Source organism: Mobula hypostoma, chromosome 19 (assembly GCF_963921235.1).
Source record: "Mobula hypostoma chromosome 19, sMobHyp1.1, whole genome shotgun sequence".
NCBI classification, from domain to species: Eukaryota; Metazoa; Chordata; class Chondrichthyes; order Myliobatiformes; family Myliobatidae; genus Mobula; species Mobula hypostoma.
In genome coordinates, this window is record NC_086115.1 from 29,910,611 (window position 1) to 29,929,307 (window position 18,697).

The 18,697-nt window shown below is 41.9% G+C and overlaps 1 protein-coding gene across 1 annotated transcript in view; it reads left to right on the forward strand.

Annotated features, from left to right (window-relative positions):
• The first annotated feature begins 13,762 nt into the window (after nucleotides 1-13,762).
• Nucleotides 13,763-18,697, forward strand: part of pcdh15b (protocadherin-related 15b) — a 785,155-nt gene continuing 780,220 nt past the window's right edge. The window contains exons 1-2 of the mRNA XM_063072091.1: nucleotides 13,763-13,787; nucleotides 15,011-15,076. Coding sequence (XP_062928161.1) covers nucleotides 13,763-13,787; nucleotides 15,011-15,076 — 91 coding nt within the window. The remainder of the gene's footprint in view (nucleotides 13,788-15,010; nucleotides 15,077-18,697) is intronic.

Here is an 18,697-nt window from a genome sequence, read left to right on the forward strand (position 1 = left end):
TACTGGCACCCTAAATCCAGTTGCTTTGGGCAGATGGGGCTCATCAGCCGTGGTTGGCGGCTCATCTAGGAGAAGGAAAATTCTGATCTCAAACTTCCACTGTTTTGCGGCTATACCCACTTATGGGGAAGGCTTTGGGAGCAAACCCTGATGGACAAGTCCAGAGCTGGAGTCCCTAAGGCAGGGTCCCCAACCACCAAGCCGTGGACCATTACCAGGCCGCGAGGAAACGATATGATTTGGCGATATGAAATGACTTGAGTCAGCTGCACCTTTCCTCATTCCCTGTCACCACCACTGTTGAACTTGAACGCACACGAGGTCATCAGTCGGTATAACCTACAACTATTTGATAAGTTAAAAACAAACATCGCTTGAGAGTTTCTTTGGAAGAGGTGGTAGGGGACATAAAAGGCCCAACGATGATGATAATGCGGAGACAGCTGAGGCTGAGGCTGCAAAAAAAAAGAAAGCTTCCTTCAATAGAAAATACGATGAGCCGTACATAAAATATGGCTTTATTGCGACTGGTGACTCGCACACTCCAAGCCCCCTTGTGTGTGATATGTGGAGACAAGCTGTCTAATGAGGCAATGAAGTCCTCAAAACTGCTTCAGCACCTTGAGTCAAAGCACCCTGCACTTAAAGACAAACCCGTTGAGTTTTTTGAGCGGAAAAAACGTGAGCAAGCAGGACAGAAGCAAGTGCTGAGAGCCAACACCTCCACCAATGCTGTGCTCTGAGAGCATCATACTTACTGTCGAGCCGTATTGCTAAGGCTAAGAAGCCTTTCAGTGTTGGTGAAGAATTGATTCTGCCTGCTGCCAAGGGCATGTGCCATGAACTGTTGGGAGAAGCTGCAGCTAACAAGGTGGCACAGGTTTCTCTTTCAGCTACCACAGTTTCAAGGAGAATCAATGACATAGCGGAGGACATCGAAGCACAGCTGTTGGAATGGCTTAACAAGTCACCATGGTGTGCTATCCAGGTCGACGAGTCTACTGATGTCGACAACAAGGCAATAGTGCTGGTTTATGTGGGATATATATATCAAGATGATGTGCACGAGGATAAGTTGTGTGCACTGCCGCTACCAACTAACACAACTGGGGCAGAACTATTCAAGTCTTTGAATGACTATATGTAAGTCAAACTGAACTGATCATTCTGTGTTGGAATATGCACAGACGGGGCTGCAGCTATGACTGGATGGCTGTCTGATTTCACTACCCGAGTCAGAGAGGTTGCTCCTGAAAGCCAGTTTACACACTGTGTCATACACAGGGAAATGCTAGCTAGCCGAAAAATGTCACCTGATCTTAACAGCGTATTGAGTGAAGTTGTTGAAGTTATCTGTCACATCAATGCAAAAACCCTTAACTCATGTCTGTTTGAGCAGCTTTGCGAGGAAATGGATGCAGAGCACAAATGCCTTCTGTTACACACTGAAGTCAGGTGGCTATCAAGGGGGAGAGCCCTGACCAGGGTTTTTGAGTTAAGAGAGCAGCTACAGAGATTTCTATCAGAAAAAAAGTCACCACTGGCAGCACACTTCAGTGACGAGGAGTGGATAGCAAAACTCGCTTATCTGTGTGACATCTTCAACCTGTTCAATGAACTCAATTTGTCACTTCAGGGGAGAATGACAACTGTCTTCAAGTTGGCAGATAAAGTGTCTGCTTTCAAAGCCAAACTGGGACTGTGAGGACGGCGAGTGGACAGGGGCATATTTGACATGTTCCCAACATTAGCTGGGAATTTGGGAGAGACTGAGACCCACAGCTGGTGTGCGAACACCTATCTTTGCTGTTGACAGAATTCGAGCGTTACCTCCCAACCGCAAATGACCCAAGATATGTAAAGGAATAGGTCCATGATCCATTTGTGAATGTCCCCAGTGAATCATCCATGTCAGCGCGGGAAGAAGATCAACTCCTCGAGCTTGCAAATGACAGTGGGCTGAAAAGTATGTTTGACGTAACATCTCTGCCGGCATTCTGGATCAAAGTCAAGGCTGAATATCCTGAGATAGCCACAAAAGCACTGAAAATGTTGCTTCCATTTCCAACTTCATATCTCTGCAAAGTGGGGTTTTCTGTAATGAATGCAACGAAAACTAAATTGCGTTTAGACCGGACATAAGGAACCCCCTTCGAGTATCGCTGTCTCCCATCACCCCTCAATGGGACCATCTTGTTGCAGGGAAACAAGCCCAGGGCTCCCACTGATTCAGTGATATTGGTATGTTTCAATGATTTTATATGTTCATACAAGGAAAATATGTGCTGTGTGTTTAATATCCAAATGTTACTTAAAATGTTATGATGCTATTGACTTGTAAGTGACTTATAATTGACTTATCACTATATTCATGGGAGGAAAATATGCACTATGTGTTTAATATTAAATTTGTTAGATAAACCCTTTTAGAAACAAAATTGAGTGTATTAGCCACTTATAATTGACTTATAGTTGACTTATCATCTATATTCCATCGTGATAAACACCCCACCCCCCACCTCTGTCGGCCAGTCCGCAAGAATATTGTCAATATTAAAATGGTCCGTGGTGCTAAAAAGGATAGAGACCACTGCCCTAAGGTACTCCTACAATGAGTCCAATGCTGACTGGCAACTCCTGCGATGCTGCTGGTACCAAACTGTATCAGTCTGTGCCATTCCTTTGGGCTCATCAGATGCATGGAGAGGGGGAACATGCTACATGGGCAACAGCTTGCTCTCCATATCATACTGCCCAGGCTTGCGTATCTAAACAGTGAGGACACAATATCCATGATCAACCCTGACCGACAGAGGCCCTCACATCACCTCTCTAAATTAAATATTTTTTTTGTTTTTCCTACCTATTCAGTGACTACTTTTCAAGCAGACTTCTATTATTGTACTAGTTTACAAACCCTCCCCCGTCCCCATGCTAAGCTGGGGGTTGTGGGCAAAGTAAAATTCATCCGGAGTCTCTTTTTGGTGAATTGCTGGTCCACTGGTGATGGAGCAGGTAGACAGATGTGCCAGTATCTGACCATCAGGAATGTTAGACTCTTGCATTTGGCTGCGCGTGAATAGCTGATATCTGCCTGCTTCTATGGGAGTCACTTGCTATTGGCCAGAACAGTTCTGTCTGCTTTTAGAAAAAAATCTCAATAGCCTCTGTGTTATGTTTTCATTGCATTATGTTTGATGACCTCAGATTCTCCAGAAGCCTGGCTCTGGAGTTGATACCTCTGACTTGGCTTCTGCCTTTATGAAGTATATGTAGGTTACTTTGTGATCTTTGATCTCCGCAGTGCCTCCAAGCTGTTCAATCAGGTAGATGTTGAGAGAGTTTTCTTTACCTCCTGTTATTTTCATGTGGTTAGTTTCCTTCAAAGTAGAGAATACATTGAAAAGCTTTGGTCTGAATTTGTTATCCATAAACTTCAAAAAGTTCATTGAAATGGGGCAGTGTGGAGAGGGAGCAAGGTGCAGATTATAGAAACATAGAAACATAGAAAATAGGTGCAGGAGTAGGCCATTCGGCCCTTCGAGCCTGCACCGCCATTTATTATGATCATGGCTGATCATCCGACTCAGAACCCCGCCCCAGCCTTCCCTCCATACCCCCTGACCCCCATAGCCACAAGGGCCATATCTAACTCCCTCTTAAATATAGCCAATGAACTGGCCTCAACAGTTTCCTGTGGCAGAGAATTCCACAGATTCACCACTCTCTGTGTGAAGAAGTTTTTCCTAATCTCGGTCCTAAAAGGCTTCCCCTCTATCCTCAAACTGTGACCCCTCGTTCTGGACTTCCCCAACATCGGGAACAATCTTCCTGCATCTAGCCTGTCCAATCCCTTTAGGATCTTATATGTTTCAATCAGATCCCCCCCTCAATCTTCTAAATTCCAACGAGTACAAGCCCAATTCATCCAGTCTTTCTTCATATGAAAGTCCTGCCATCCCAGTAATCAATCTGGTGAACCTTCTTTGTACTCCCTCTATGGCAAAGATGTCTTTCCTCAGATTAGGGGACCAAAACTGCACACAATACTCCAGGTGTGGTCTCACCAAGGCCTTGTACAACTGCAGTAGTACCTCCCTGCTCCTGTACTCGAATCCTCTCGCTATAAATGCCAGCATACCATTCGCCTTTTTCACCACCTGCTGTACCTGCATGCCCACTTTCAATGACTGGTGTATAATGACACCCAGGTCTCGTTGCACCTCCCCTTTTCCTAATCGGCCACCATTCAGATAATAATCTGTTTTCCTATTTTTGCCACCAAAGTGGATAACTTCACATTTATCCACATTAAATTGCATCTGCCATGAATTTGCCCACTCACCCAACCTATCCAAGTCACCCTGCATCCTCTTAGCATCCTCCTCACTGCTAACAGTTCAGGTTTGAAGCCAATAAATTGCTCACACCTTTGTTTTATTGCTGAAGGGGTAAGGGTTCATCATGTACACCTCAGAAAAAGGTGAGCTTTTAATTTTGTGCTTTGATTGAAATAGAAATATATTTTTAATGTTTGAGAGCAAAACTAAACATTCTGGAAACCAACATAGAACAGAACCTCAGTCCATGATATTGCACCAAACTAGTTAAACTGGGAGTTAAAAGTCTGCTGAACTAACCCATTCTCCCGAAACAAGACTGTATCCCTCCATTCTTTTTTCAGTCATGTGCTCATCTGAGAATATCTTAAATGCTTCTATTTGCCTCCACACTGTCCCTGGCAATCCCTGGCAATGCACTCCAGTCCCTATATAAAAACAAAACTTGCCCCACACATCTCCTTTGAACTCTCATCTTAACTGCATGCTTTCTGATATTAGACTTTTCAATTCAGGTAAAAAGATACTGGCTGTCTATTCTATATCCTCATAATAGACAATAGACAATAGGTGCAGGAGTAGGCCATTCGGCCCTTTGAGCCAGCACTGCCATTCACTGTGATCATGGCTGATCATCCACAATCAGTACCCTGTTCCTGCCTTCTCTCCATATCCCTTGACTCTGCTATCTTTAAGACCTCTATCTAACTTTTTCTTGAAAGAATCCAGAGAATTGGCCTCCACTGTTTTCTTAGGCAGAGCATTCCACAGATCCACAACCCTCTGTATGAAAAAGGTTTTCCTCAACTCCGTTCTAAATTGTCTACCCCTTATTATTAAACTATGGCCTCTGGATCTGGACTCCCCCAACATCAGGAACATGTTTCCTGCCTCTAGCATGTCCAATCCCTTAATAATCTTATATGTTTCAATCAGATCCCCTCTCATCCTTTTAAATTCCAGTGTATACAAGCCCAGTCGCTCCAATCTTTGAACATATGACATTCCCGCCATCCCTGGAATTAACCCAGTGAACCTACACTGCACTCACTCCATATCAAGAATGTCCTTCCTCAAATTTGGAGACCAAAACTGCACACAATACTCCAGGTGGGGTCTCAACAGGGCCTTGTACAACTGCAGAAGGACCTCTTTACTCCTATACTCAACTCCCCTTGTTATGAAGGCCAACATGACATTAGCTTTCGTCACTGCCTGCTGTACCTGCATGCTTACTTTCAGAGACTGATGAACACGGATACCCAGATCTCATTGTACTTCCCCTTTTCCTAACTTGACACCATTCAGGTAGTAATCTGCCTTCCTGTTCTTGCCAAATTGGATAACCTCACATTTATCCACATTAGACTGCATCTGCCATGCCCACTCACCCAACCTGTCCAAGTCACCCTGTATTCTCATAACATCCTTCTCACATTTCACACTGTCACCCAACTTTGTGTCATCTGCCAATTTGCTAATGTTACTTTTAATCCTTTCGCCTAAATCATTAATGTATATTGTAAATAGCTGCGGTCCCAGCACTGAGCCTTGTGGTACCCCACTAGTCACTGCCTGCCATTCTGAAAAGGACCCGTTAATCCCTACTCTTTGTTTCCTGTCTGCCAACCAATTTTCTGTCCATGTCAGTGCCCTACCCCCAATACCATGTGCTCCAATTTTGCCCACTAACCTCCCATGTGGGATCTTATCAAAGGTTTTCTGAAAGCCCTGGTGCACTTCATCCACTGGCTTTCCCATGTCCATTTTCATAGTTACATCCTCAAAAAATTCCAGAAGATTAGTCAAGCATGATTTCCCCTTCATAAATCCATGCTGACTCGGACCTATCCTGCCACTGCTATTCAAATATGCCACTATTTCATCTTTTATAATTGACTCCAGCATCTTCCCCACCACTGATGTCAGACTAACTGGTCTATAATTGCCTATTTTCTCTCTCCCTCCTTTCTTAAAAAGTGGAATAACATTAGCTACCCTCCAATCCACAGGAACTGATCCTGAATCTATAGAACACTGGAAAATGATTACCAATGCGTCCACGATTTCTAGAGCCACCTCCTTAAGTACCCTAGGATGCAGACCATCAGGCCCTGGGGATTTATCACCCTTCAGTCCTATCAGTTTACCCAACACCATTTTCTGCCTAATGCAAATTTCTTTCTGTTCCTCCGTTAGCCCTAGGCCCTCTGGCTACTATTACATCTTGGAGACTGTTTGTGTCTTCCCAAGTGAAGACAGATCCAAAGTACCTGTTCAGCTTGTCTCCCATTTCCTTGTTCCCCATAATAATTTCACCTGTTTCTGTCTTCAAGGGCCCAACTTTGGTCTTAACGAATTTTTTCCTCTTCACATACCTAAAGAAGCTATTACTATCCTCCTTTATATTCTTGGCTGGCTTACTTTCGTACCTCATCTTTTCCCCCCATATTGCCTTTTTAGTTATCTTCTGTTGCTCCTTAGAAGTCTCCCAATCCTCTGGCTCCCCGCTCATCCTTGCTATGTTATACTTCCTCTCTTTTATTGTTATACTGTTCTTGACTTCCCTTGTCATCCACGGTCGCCCCTTACTCCCCTTAGAATCTTTCTTCCTCTTTGGAATGAACTGATCCTGCACCTTCTGTATTATTCCCAGAAATACCTGCCATTGTTGTTCCACTGTCATCCCTGCTAGGGTATCTTTCCAGTCAACTTTTGCCAGCTCCTCCCTCATGGGTCCATAGTCCCCTTTGTGCAACTGTAATACTGACACTTCCGATTTTCCCTTCTCCCTCTCAAATTGTAGATTAAAATTTATCATATTATGGTCACTACCTCCTAATGGCTCCTTTGCCTCGAGTTCCCTTATAAACTTCTATCAAGTCTCCCTTCAGCTTCTGCTTATCCAGTGAAAACAACCCATATTTGTCCATCCGCTCCTCATTGCACATACTCTTTAATCCAGGCAACATTTTGGTAAACTTCTGCACCCTCTCCAAAATCTAGACATCCTTCCTTTACTTGGAATGATTAGAACTAAATGCAGTGCATATTTGGAAACAAGGCGATGAAGTAAAAGCTTGAAATTTCCTGGTTGAAAGGAACTTCCTCAGGAAACTCTCAGGGATAGTGTTTGGAGGGAGGGTGAAAAGAGAGTAACAGATGAGGTGAGGCAAGGAAGACAGATGTATGCATATGTCGTTCAACTGTGAAGAAATGAGATAAAGGTTGGACTGAACCATTGATGGAAGGCAGAATATGTACTGAGGCATGTGGGATGCAAGCAAAGCAAGTTAATTTGGAAGGGAAGCTGTTGGAGACCACAATTTTACTGCTGCTCTCACCTCAGGCTAAATTTCCCAGAAGGCTCTGGTGTCTGTTTTTGAACACAAGATTCTGCAGATGCTGGAAATTCAGACCAACACACACAAAATGCTGGAGGAACTCAGCAGGTCAAGCAGCATCTATGGACATCAATAAACATTCGATGTTTTGGGCCGAGACCTGTCCTCATTACAATCAAAGGTCTTGGCCTGAAATGGCAGTAGTTTATTCATTTCCATAGATGCTGTCTGACTTGCTGAGTTCTTGGTGTCTGATTTTCCTAATGCCATTCCATTTCCTGTGTGAAAGAGGTGAGAAAGAAAATCATAGGAGAAAGAAAACTTGAGAGAAAAATCTACTAAGACGCAAAATGTCAAAGTCAAATTTATTATCCAAGTACCTATATGTCACCATATTTGACCTTGAGATTCATTTTCTTGCAGGCATTTACAGGAAAATAAAGAAAATGCAATAGAATTTATGAAAAAATACATTAAGACTGACAAATAACCAATGTGCAAAAGAAGACAAATTGTCTAATAAATAAATAAATAAATAATACTGAGAACATGACTGATGGAATCTTTGAAAGTGAGTCTTTGGGTTGTGGAATCAGTTCAGAGTTGAGGTGAGTGAAGTTATCCACGCTGGTTCAGGAGACTGATGCTTGAAGAGTAATAATGACTGTTTCTGAACCTAGTGGTGTAGGGCCTAAGGTTCCTATACTTCCCGCCTAATGATAGATGTATGAAGAGAGCTGGATGGTAGGGGTCCTTGGTGATAGACGTTGCTTTCTTGCATTAGCATTCCTTGCAAATATACTCTTTGGTGGGGAGAACTTTCCCTGTGATGAACTGGGCTGTATCCACCACTTTCTGGAAAACTTTCTGTTCCTGCGCAGTGGTGTTTCAATACCAGGCTCTGATGCAACCTTTCAGTGTACTCTCCATTGTGTATCTATAGAAGTTGTCGAAGTTTTGCATGGCATGCTGAATCTGTGCAAACTTTTAAGAAATTTGTGGCACTGTCTTACCTTCTTTGTGGTGGCACTTACACGCAGGTGTCAGGACAGATCCTCTGATACGATAACACCAAAGAATTTAAAGTTACAGACCCTCTCCACCTAGTTCCCTAATGAGGGCTGGCTTATGAAACTCTGGTTTCTTTCTCCTGCTGTCAATAATCAGCTCTTTGGTTTTGCTGACATTGAGTGAGAGGTTGTTGTGGTACCATTCAACAAAATTTTCTATCTCCCTCTTGTATCCTATAGAAAGGGAGAGATGAAAGTAGCAGTACATTGAGATGTCTTGTTTTCATACATGATTATGCCTGGTTCCTTGGGAGATGGACCAGTACAATAGGTGACGTGCACAATACTTCAGGTGACAGAGATTTAAAACAATATTTTTTTAGATTAAAAGAAAACCAGTGTGTGACCTGGTCCCCGTAGTTTAAAAACAATATAGTGCCTCCTTGTTCTCCTCAGGAAGATACAATTAACTGGAATGCCTCTGGGATTGCTTGACCTTTAAAGGGAAAGGTCGGGTCAGCAGCCCAGTGTCTCAGCTGGTCTCCAGATCTCAGATTAGCTGCAAGTGATGAAATGAAGGATATGCCAATGTGACAGGCTATTTTTGGAGCCTGTGTACAAATTGAACTGGCAATATTTTCCACAGAAATTGTACTGCTTTATCTCTCAGTTTCGTAATACAAAGAGCGTCAAATCTCAATAGATCTTGGACCTATTTAATGACATTAAGTTTGGAAACAGAGAATGTTCTTTCTGGGAATTCCCAGTTGACACAAAATTAGAATTAATATCAACTGTTTATTGAGTCCTAAGTTTTGTTTTTGTTGTTCCTCTCTGCACCTTGTGGCACATTGGGTGGCAACTTGCCGTTTCGTTAGCATGAGTCTGTTTCTTTTTAACGAGGCCGAGCTGCTAGCGCAATGCTCAACCCAGCACAGATAGAAAGCGCGCAAGGAGCTGGCCAGATTCAAAACCTGGACCATTCAACTTGAAGTCCTTTGCTGATGTCACTGGACCACTGGACAGCTTGATTCCTAACAGTATGGAGTGTATTGCACTGGGTGCTCTGATGGGAGGGTTGAGTGCTACCCAGTCAGAGGATGAACACTGGATGGGTCTGGTGGAGACAAGTCATGACATTGGTCAGCATAATACACTGGTCTTCCACAAACAGAGTTAAACATTTTTTACCCTACTACCATCAGGCTCTTCAAGTGGCATGGATAGCCTCACTCACTACAACCATGAATTGATTCCTCAACCTACAAACTCACTTTCAAGGACTCTGCAACTCATGTCTCAGTATTTTTTTTAACTTTCACAATTTGTCTTCTTTTAGACCATAAGACATAGGGGCAGAATTAGGCTATTTGGCCCATTAAGTTTGCTCCACCATTTCATAATGGCTGATTCAATTTTCATCTCAGTTCCAATCTCCTGCCTTCTCCCCGCATCCCTTCATGCGCTGCCAATTAATATTCTATCAACATCTGCCTTAAATATACATAAAGACTTGGCCTCCACAACTGCCTGTGGCAAAGAATTCCACAGATTCACCATTCTCTGGCACTCTTTGCACATTGGTTGTTTGTCAGTCTTTATTTATGTATAGTTTTTCATAAATTCTATTGTAAATGGCTGCAAGGAAATGATTCCCAATGTACCATTTGGTAACATATATGTACATTGACTTTGAATTTGGACATGCCATTTTGGACTTCCAGGCACCAAAGACTTCCAGGATCCTAGAGACTGGCTCTGTGGGCCAATCCAGAAAACTGACTGTCCTAGTTCACCAGCATTCTGCCTGTGTACCTGCAGAGCTTTCATTCTGTCCCCAGTGACAAGCACATCTGCCCGGGCAATGTACCTGAGCCATCCACTATCAGTGTTAGTATTCCCTGCTCATTTGCCATCATTTGAATGCAATGAACACAGCAAAGGTTCTTCTTACAGAGAGAAGACAGGAGAATAGAGTTGAGAGGGAAATATATTAGCATTGATCGAATGGCGGAGCAGACACAATGGGTCCAATGGCCTAACTCTGCTCCTGTGTCTGATGATCTTATCTTGGTTGGCATGAACAAGTTGGTCTGAAGGGTCTTTTTCCATGCTGTTTGCCTCTATGACTCTATCCCTTAACTCGGACAAAAAGCAGTCCCCTGGTATCTCAACACGTTGAGATCCCACTCTGTGAGTTAAGTGCATTATCGGTATCCATGCTGCAAATGTGAAGTTAAGTGATGGGATGTTATCATCACCTTCGCCATCTTGTTGCCCTTCTACTGCCCAGTGTTGCAGTTCTTTGAAATCCAGATTTAAAATGTGTCAAGCATTAAAGTATGTTGTGCATGCAGAAAAGTTAAAGATGTATCTGCTCACACCATTGGGAGCTTACACATCAAAGGTTTGGGTTGTGGGGTGTGAGAAAGTGACTTAGATGCAAGGATCCCATCAACTGCTTTAGCTGGTTCCTGAACAAAGATTCAGCAAAGGTTGCTGTAATAATAGGCAAGATCTCTCTTCCCTAGGGATTAGGACATTGGAAACCCTCTTGATTTTTGATGCTTAATTCATGCTGCCTAGGCAGTTAGCCACTCAACTCATTCTGCACTTAAGAGAGAATTGTGTTACTGAGTATGATGCAGTTTGTTTCGGGTGAAGAGCTCTTCTTTTATTTCAAAAATATATTCATAGTAAAAATATACAAAGAAAAAAACAGTGCAAAGAAAGCTTTTGCATTACATTCAGCTTGTAAACTTAGAAACAAAGAAACGTAGTACCATTGTCATTCATGAGGAGGTACCCCTTTCATTGTTTGTGGAGACTGCCCACCTAATTCTGCCCTTCTATGTGCAATAACAGAAGGAGCCAACACTGGGGGCCCTCTCCATAGAACCTTAGCATTTTCTGCACCTAGTTTCAGTTTCAGTGCATTCTTCAGCACATAACCCTACAGCCTGGACTGTGTCAGTTGGCAGCAGGATTCTCTTAAAAACATTTCACTGAGCAGGGGGACAAGAAGTTTCAGGCAAACCAAAGGATGTCCCTCGCCAAGTTGATGACCTTCTAGCAGTACTCGATGTCTGTCTCAATGTGTGTTCCAGGAACATCCGCAGATCAGAGTGCCCTCTGATATGCAGCTGCTCGGGATGAACTTCGACACAGATCCTTGCATCAATTTCCACACCCTATTAGCAAATCCACAGCCTGCCAAGAGGTGGGTGACTGTCTCTTAACCCCACAGTTGTCTTGAGTGTATACTGGGGATGATATATCATCTATGGAGGAAGGCTCTGACTGGGAGAACTCCTCTCATTGCCAGCCAAATGAGCCTGTGTGCTTATTAGTTAGATCTGGCAATGAGGTGTTCAGACAGATGGTCTGAGTCGTTTGCTGAGGAAACCACCCTACAGAATCCATACTGTTCCTGTTGTGCAGTGTTTCCTGTACTTTCCAGATTGACCACTGCGCAATTGACTTGTGGTAAAAGGTATTTACTTGGAAGAACTGTTCCACAAAGTATAGCCAGTGTAGCAACGTCCAGCTGACTGGGACATGGTGTGGTAATGAGGCCAGCCCTATCTTCCACAACACCAGTGACACAGGTTAAATCCTAGCAAGAGGTGACACTTGGTGCCCTTCTACTTTTGTCCACATACTGCCTGATACAGCCACAGATGAAGGTGGTCATGAGTATCTGGGCAACATTGGGTGCACTTTGCCCTCATTGTTTGAGGACTTGTGCAATGTAATCAGACAGATGTTCTCCATCTAGACCCCAAATAAATGAAGACATTCCGGTACCAAGGCATAGAAGCAGGGAACAGGCCTCATCTACACAGCCCTGAGTACAGCAGTTCTGAGGGCATATCACATCTAATGATCAAGTTCTTGCCAGTTATTGACAGTTATTTTCAATGGCCAGTTTTTGTTTCACCTTCCTAATCTGCTCCAGCCAGTTCCAGTAACACACCTCATCTCCTCGGAACTAGTTCCTTGACACCTAGAGGTAGTTGTGCCTGACAGTAATGGTGACATTGGGTCAGTCGGGCAAGTTACCAAAGAGCATGGCCTCACTCTGCCTGCAGATGACTCTGGTCCCAGAAGCCAACTTGAGCTGATCGCCGATGCAGATTCAAACTGAGTGGGGATCTGAACAGAAGATGAAAACGTGGTCAGCAGGTTGTGAGGCTTGTAACAGAACTCATCATGAATGTGCAGTGGTTGAATGCCAAATCTTAGCCCATATCAATGGGCACAGGTGATAGTCTTACGATGAGGCTCTGGTTGGGTTGAGCTGAGTCTAAAGTTTGTATCTCTGTCATGGATTATGGCTTTTGAAGATGTGTTCCTGCACTCTTGCTGATTTAAACAGTGGAAACTTATTACATTGAGGTTGTCAGTGTTTTCACAGAAGATGCATGAGCATAGTAAAATTCATTGGGGCCTCCCCAAGAAAGGGCCTTGGCCCAAAACATTGACTTTTACCTTTTTTCTATAAATGCTGCCTGGCCAGCTGAGCTCCTCCAGCATTTTGTATGTGATGCTTTGGATTTCCAGCATCTGCAGATTTTCTTGTGTTTGTCCGAAAAATTCCCTGTTCAGACACAGATTTCAGAGACCTACTACTGACCCTTCAAAAGAAATTTCTTTCGGGACTGAATAAAATGATAAAAATTAGTTGATTAGATGAAAATATTTTCCAAACATTAATCATAAAATAATTGCTTTGTATTTTTTTCACTTTGTGCAAAATATTTTTCTTTTGTTATTTACTCATTTTATATTCCTAATAACTTAAACTAAATACAATTTTTCCCCACAGAAATGTGTATATTTTGCTTAATAAAGGCTGCATCCATACTCATACTTAAATAAAAGGCTTCCAGTTACAATATGCTCTTCTGAGCCATCGCATAGCTTCCTTTCCATTTCTTTTAATAGATATTGGCTATGTGATGTAGCTTCCCACACACTCTGGCTGAATTATATACAGGCTGTCCCCAGGTTACATGGGCTTTGTTCCACAGAACTATCCATAAACCTGTTTTCCCTTAAGTCAGAAATGAGCAATTTCCACCAAAATCAAGGTAAAAACCCATTGTTCAAAATTGTGGAGCTTGCCCTTTCAGATGCACCTCTTTTCTCTCAGTACAACAACATTTCCTGTAGTTACCCATGTTGGATCACTCTGCATAAATTTCCTATAGTTTCATCAAATTTCTTCCATATTTAATGGACACCACCATAATTAAACTAGTGGAATGTATATTGTACCCAGTTGGTAATAAGTACAATATACAACAAGTTTGTATTTATAGAACATAGAAACTGTACAACATTGTACAGGCTCTTCAGCCCACGATATTGTGTTGACCTTTAAATGTACTTTTAAGATCAACCCAAACCTTCCCTCCCACATAGTCCTCTATTTTTCTTTCATCCGTGTATCTATATGAGCCTCTTAAATGTTCCTAATGTATCAGCATCTACCAATACCATTGGCAGCAAGTTCCACACACTTGCCACTCTCATTGTGAAAAAACTTATTTTGACATCCTACCCACCCTCCCCATAAACTCCTCCAGTCATCTTGAAATTATGCCCGCTTGTATTAACCATTTCTGTCATGGAAAAATGTCTCCAGCTGTCCATTTCTGTAACTAACTTACATATCTTGAAAATGTCTTTAAAAACTTATGGGAGATTTGTGTATAGCTGGATTTCTGCAAATCTAATCTTCCTAACTGGAAAGAACCTGTGAATTGTCTACATGTAGCAAATGTGTTCAAGTTGATTAATTTTGTTTTACCGAAGATAACTTTTAATAGCTTTTTGTGGTTCTTGCCTTATCTTTTGAAACCTGTTGTTTTATTTTAATCCACTGAAAATGTGTCACCTTTCTTATTTTCCACTCTGCTCTGCTGCTTCAATGTTTTCCACACTGAATTTTGACTCCAGACTGGCAATTTGATGGTAAGATAGTGAATAACACAATTATATCATGCTTAACATCTTTAAGTGTTCTTGCTTATCTAATCTTAATACTTCATGCACTGTGCCTTTAAACTAGTCTGTCTGTTAAAGTGTTAAAGTGTTAAAGTGTGGTTGTGTTCAATTAAGATTCATGTGTATTTTAAGGATGAAGAAAGAATAATGGTTACTGAATAATTCTTTTGTTAATATGTGAGATTTTTATTAATTAAAATGCAATGTTTTGGCTATTTAAATATATACAATACTTGAATGTTTAGATATTTAATTGGATCCTTATTGTAAGGGTTTACAGATGATGTATTGTTGCCATTGACAGATTGCAAGCTGGCAAGATCGGGTCCCCCAGCAACAATACTCACAGTTGACGAAGAAAGTCGAAATGGTGAGTGCTGTGTTGCATTTATATGACCTCAGATCATTTGCAAGTTTAAATTTTGACATTTGTTGCAAAACCACTGTGGCATCATTCACTTTGAATGGACTAAATTCAGGTGTGTAAATTAAAGTGGGTTATGTGCGGTGAGTCCCAAGATGAGAAGTTACGGATAATGATTTCAGTCTACAAATGTTTAATATGTTTGTATGACATTCATTTGTCTACACAGTTCTAGTAGCAGCATTAAAACAGTGGTAATGATTTCAGGCCAAAGGTACAAACTTATACTGGTACATTACAATGAAGTTATATTGATGCAAAATAGCTTTGAGAGAAAGTATTTCATACTTTAAATGGAAAATATTTCTCAGTATTCAAGTGGGATGAATAGTTGTCTGTTTTGGATTACTTCAGTTCATAAATGTATGCTTTTTGTACATGTCTGTTATTTGTATAACTTCATTGCAACGCAGACTCTAGATTCAAGCACTTGACTGAGGTCGGGTGCATAGATACATATCTTGTGGGAAAGTGTCATTTCCTCTGTGTATTAGTCCTCTGTCCACTGAAGAAATTTGAGTTATTCAGCAATTCAAATTCAGTAGTGAAAATAACAAGGCAAACTGGGATTATTTTGCTAACCTGAATCGGAGGTGAGTTTAAATTTAGATAGATAGATAGATACTTTATTGATCCCAAAGGAAATTACAGTGTCACAATAGCATTACAAGTGCACAGATATGCAAATGTTAGAAGTGAAGTAAGAAAGAATAAAAAATATGTTATCTCAAGCAGTCTAACAGGAGGGGTCATTACTCCCCCAGCTATAGGTTGATTCATTATAGGGCCTAATGGCTGAGGGTAAGAATGACCGAATATAGTGCTCTTTGGAGCAGCACAGTTGTCTTAGTTTATTACTAAAAATGCTCCTCTGTTCAGCCAAGGTGGCATGCAGGGGGTGAGAAACGTTGTCCAAAATTGCCAGGATTTTCCTTAGAGTCCTTTGTTCTACTACAGCCTCCAGTGTGTCCAGTTTGTCTCCTATAACAAAAAGCCAGCCTTTCTAATCAGCTTATTGAACCTCTTGGCATCACCTATGTCAGGGGTCCCCAACCTTTTTTGCACTGCGGACCGGTTTAATATTGTCAATATTCTTGCGGACCGGCCGACCGGGGGTGGGGTTGCCAACGGACAAGAGTAGCAGTCAAATACGTTGTTTACCCAGGGAAAGACTACAATGACCATGAAGCTTTGCACGGCACCAGTGCCCATGCGTGACCTGCGCACGCGTGTACCTGCCGCTATTTTTCCCTGCAAATTGTTTTTGGTGATTCTGTTAGAGGGGGAGTGGGGTGGGGTGTTAATCACGACTGGAATATCGGTGATAAGTGGTTAATACACGCAATTTCGCTTCTAAAAGGGTTAATCTAACGAATTTAATATTAAACACACCGCATATTTTCCTCGCATGAATATAGTGATAAGTCAATTATCAGGGGAGGACAGGGGAGCTTGAAGTAAGTGTTGAACGAACTTCCAGTAGAAGTGGTAGAAGCAGGTTCGATGTTGTCATTTAAAGTTAAATTGGATGGGAAAGGAATGGAGAGTTATGGGCAGAGTGCAGGTTGGTGGGACTAGGTAAGAGTAGCGTTCGGCACGGATTAGAAGGGCCGAGATGGCCAGTTTCTGTACTGTAATTGTATATGGTTATATAAGTAAGTCAATGGCATCATAACATTTTAAGTAACGTTTGGATATTAAACACACAGCACATATTTTCCCCGTATGAACATATAAAATCATTGCAACACACCAATATTGGTGCATCAGTGGGAGCCCTGGGCTTGTTTCCCCGCAACAAGACGATCCCGTCGAGGGGTGATGGGAGACAGCGATACTCGAACGGGGTTCCCTATGTCCAGTCTATTTCGCAATTTAGTTTTTGTTGCATTCATTGCAGAAAACCCCACTTCGCAGAAAAATGTTAAAAATGGAAGCAACGTTTTCAGTGCTTTCGTGGCTATCTCAGGATATTCAGCCTTGACTTTGATTCAGAATACCGGCAGAGGTGTTATGTCAAAAATACTTTTCAGCCTGCCGTCATTTGCAAGCTCGAGGAGTTGATCTCCTTCCCACGCTGACGTGGATAATGCGCAGGTAATGACCTCGCATGCGTAATGGCTCAACAGTGGGCGTGACAGGGAATGAGAAAAGGTGCAACTGACTCATATCGCCAAATCACATGCTTTGTGGCCCGTTACTGGTCCGCAGCCTGGTGGTTGGGGACCGCTGAACTATGTTGATGCCATTGCCCCAGCACACTGCTGCATAGAAATCTAGTGAAGCTTCTGATAATTTAGCATGAAATATTGCATTGAATCATTCTCATTATTATGGTAGCATAATAGACACAAAATGCTGGAGGAACTCAGTTGGTCAGGTAGCATCTGTGAAGGAAAATGAGCAGTCGCTGTTTCATGTCAAGACCCTTCATCTGTTGAGTTCTTCCAGCATTTTGTGTGTATTTCTCAATATTTCCAGCATCTGAAGAATATCTTGTGTCCCCATATTATTCAAGAGTATTGTTTATGTGATTAGCCCTCAGCATTAGGATGGAAGTACATCTGAAGGAAAACTTTCCGGAACTCTGAAAAATCTGTAGGGTGATAAAGCTAATTGGATTCCACATTCTAAGGCCCAGCAGATATTCAACAGTTGAATTGTCTCTTTTGGTAACATTTTTGGAAGAAGGAAAGAAATTCAATTTTTAAAACACTTGATGTTCTAAAATGCATTATAATGTGTTAATTCCAGTCAATTAACTATGATAATGGATGGCAAGATGGTGCTGTCTCACAACAGAAGGGACCTGGATTCAAACCTGGCCTTGGTGGAGTTTTCCATCTTCTGCCTGTAACTGTACAGGTTTCATTCAGATGCTCCAGTGTCCTCCCACATTCCAAAGACATAGGTTGGTTAGTTTATTGGTCACTATAAATTGCCCTTTGTGTATAGGTATGTGATAGAATCTGGGGTAGTTGATAAGAACTTGAGGAGAATAAAATATGGTATTAATGCAGGATTAGTGTGAGTGGTGGTTAATGGTCAGCGTAGACTTGATGAGTGAAAGGATTTGTTTCCATGCTGTGTATCTCTTGGCTTCTATAGAGACATCATGGCTAGCATGGACACTGCAAGGCGGTACAACCAGCTATGAGAATACTAATCAGTTCTTTTCTTTTCAGTGATGTTATCTGAGAGATTAATGTCATTTTGGATACAGAGTTACCGGAGTTCTTGCATTTTTGTACAATTGGAAACCTGGTTTACCACTTTGTGTGAAAGAATGCAGTTTTCCTGCAGTTTTATTTAATATCAGCCTGGTTACAAGTTTATCCCAAACCTTTGCTACAAATCATAATGGTTTGAGGTGAGATGAGGTTGCTACCACTGGATTATGCTGAAAGCTGACTGAAACTTTCAGCTGTGTTGGCTATACAATAATACCAAATTCGCCATCTTGCTACATACATTTTCATAAATGTAGTTAACAAATACACTGGCTTAAAATGCTAGCAGCAACAAATTTTACTTTATATATTCATACAAGTGCCAAAATAATTAATT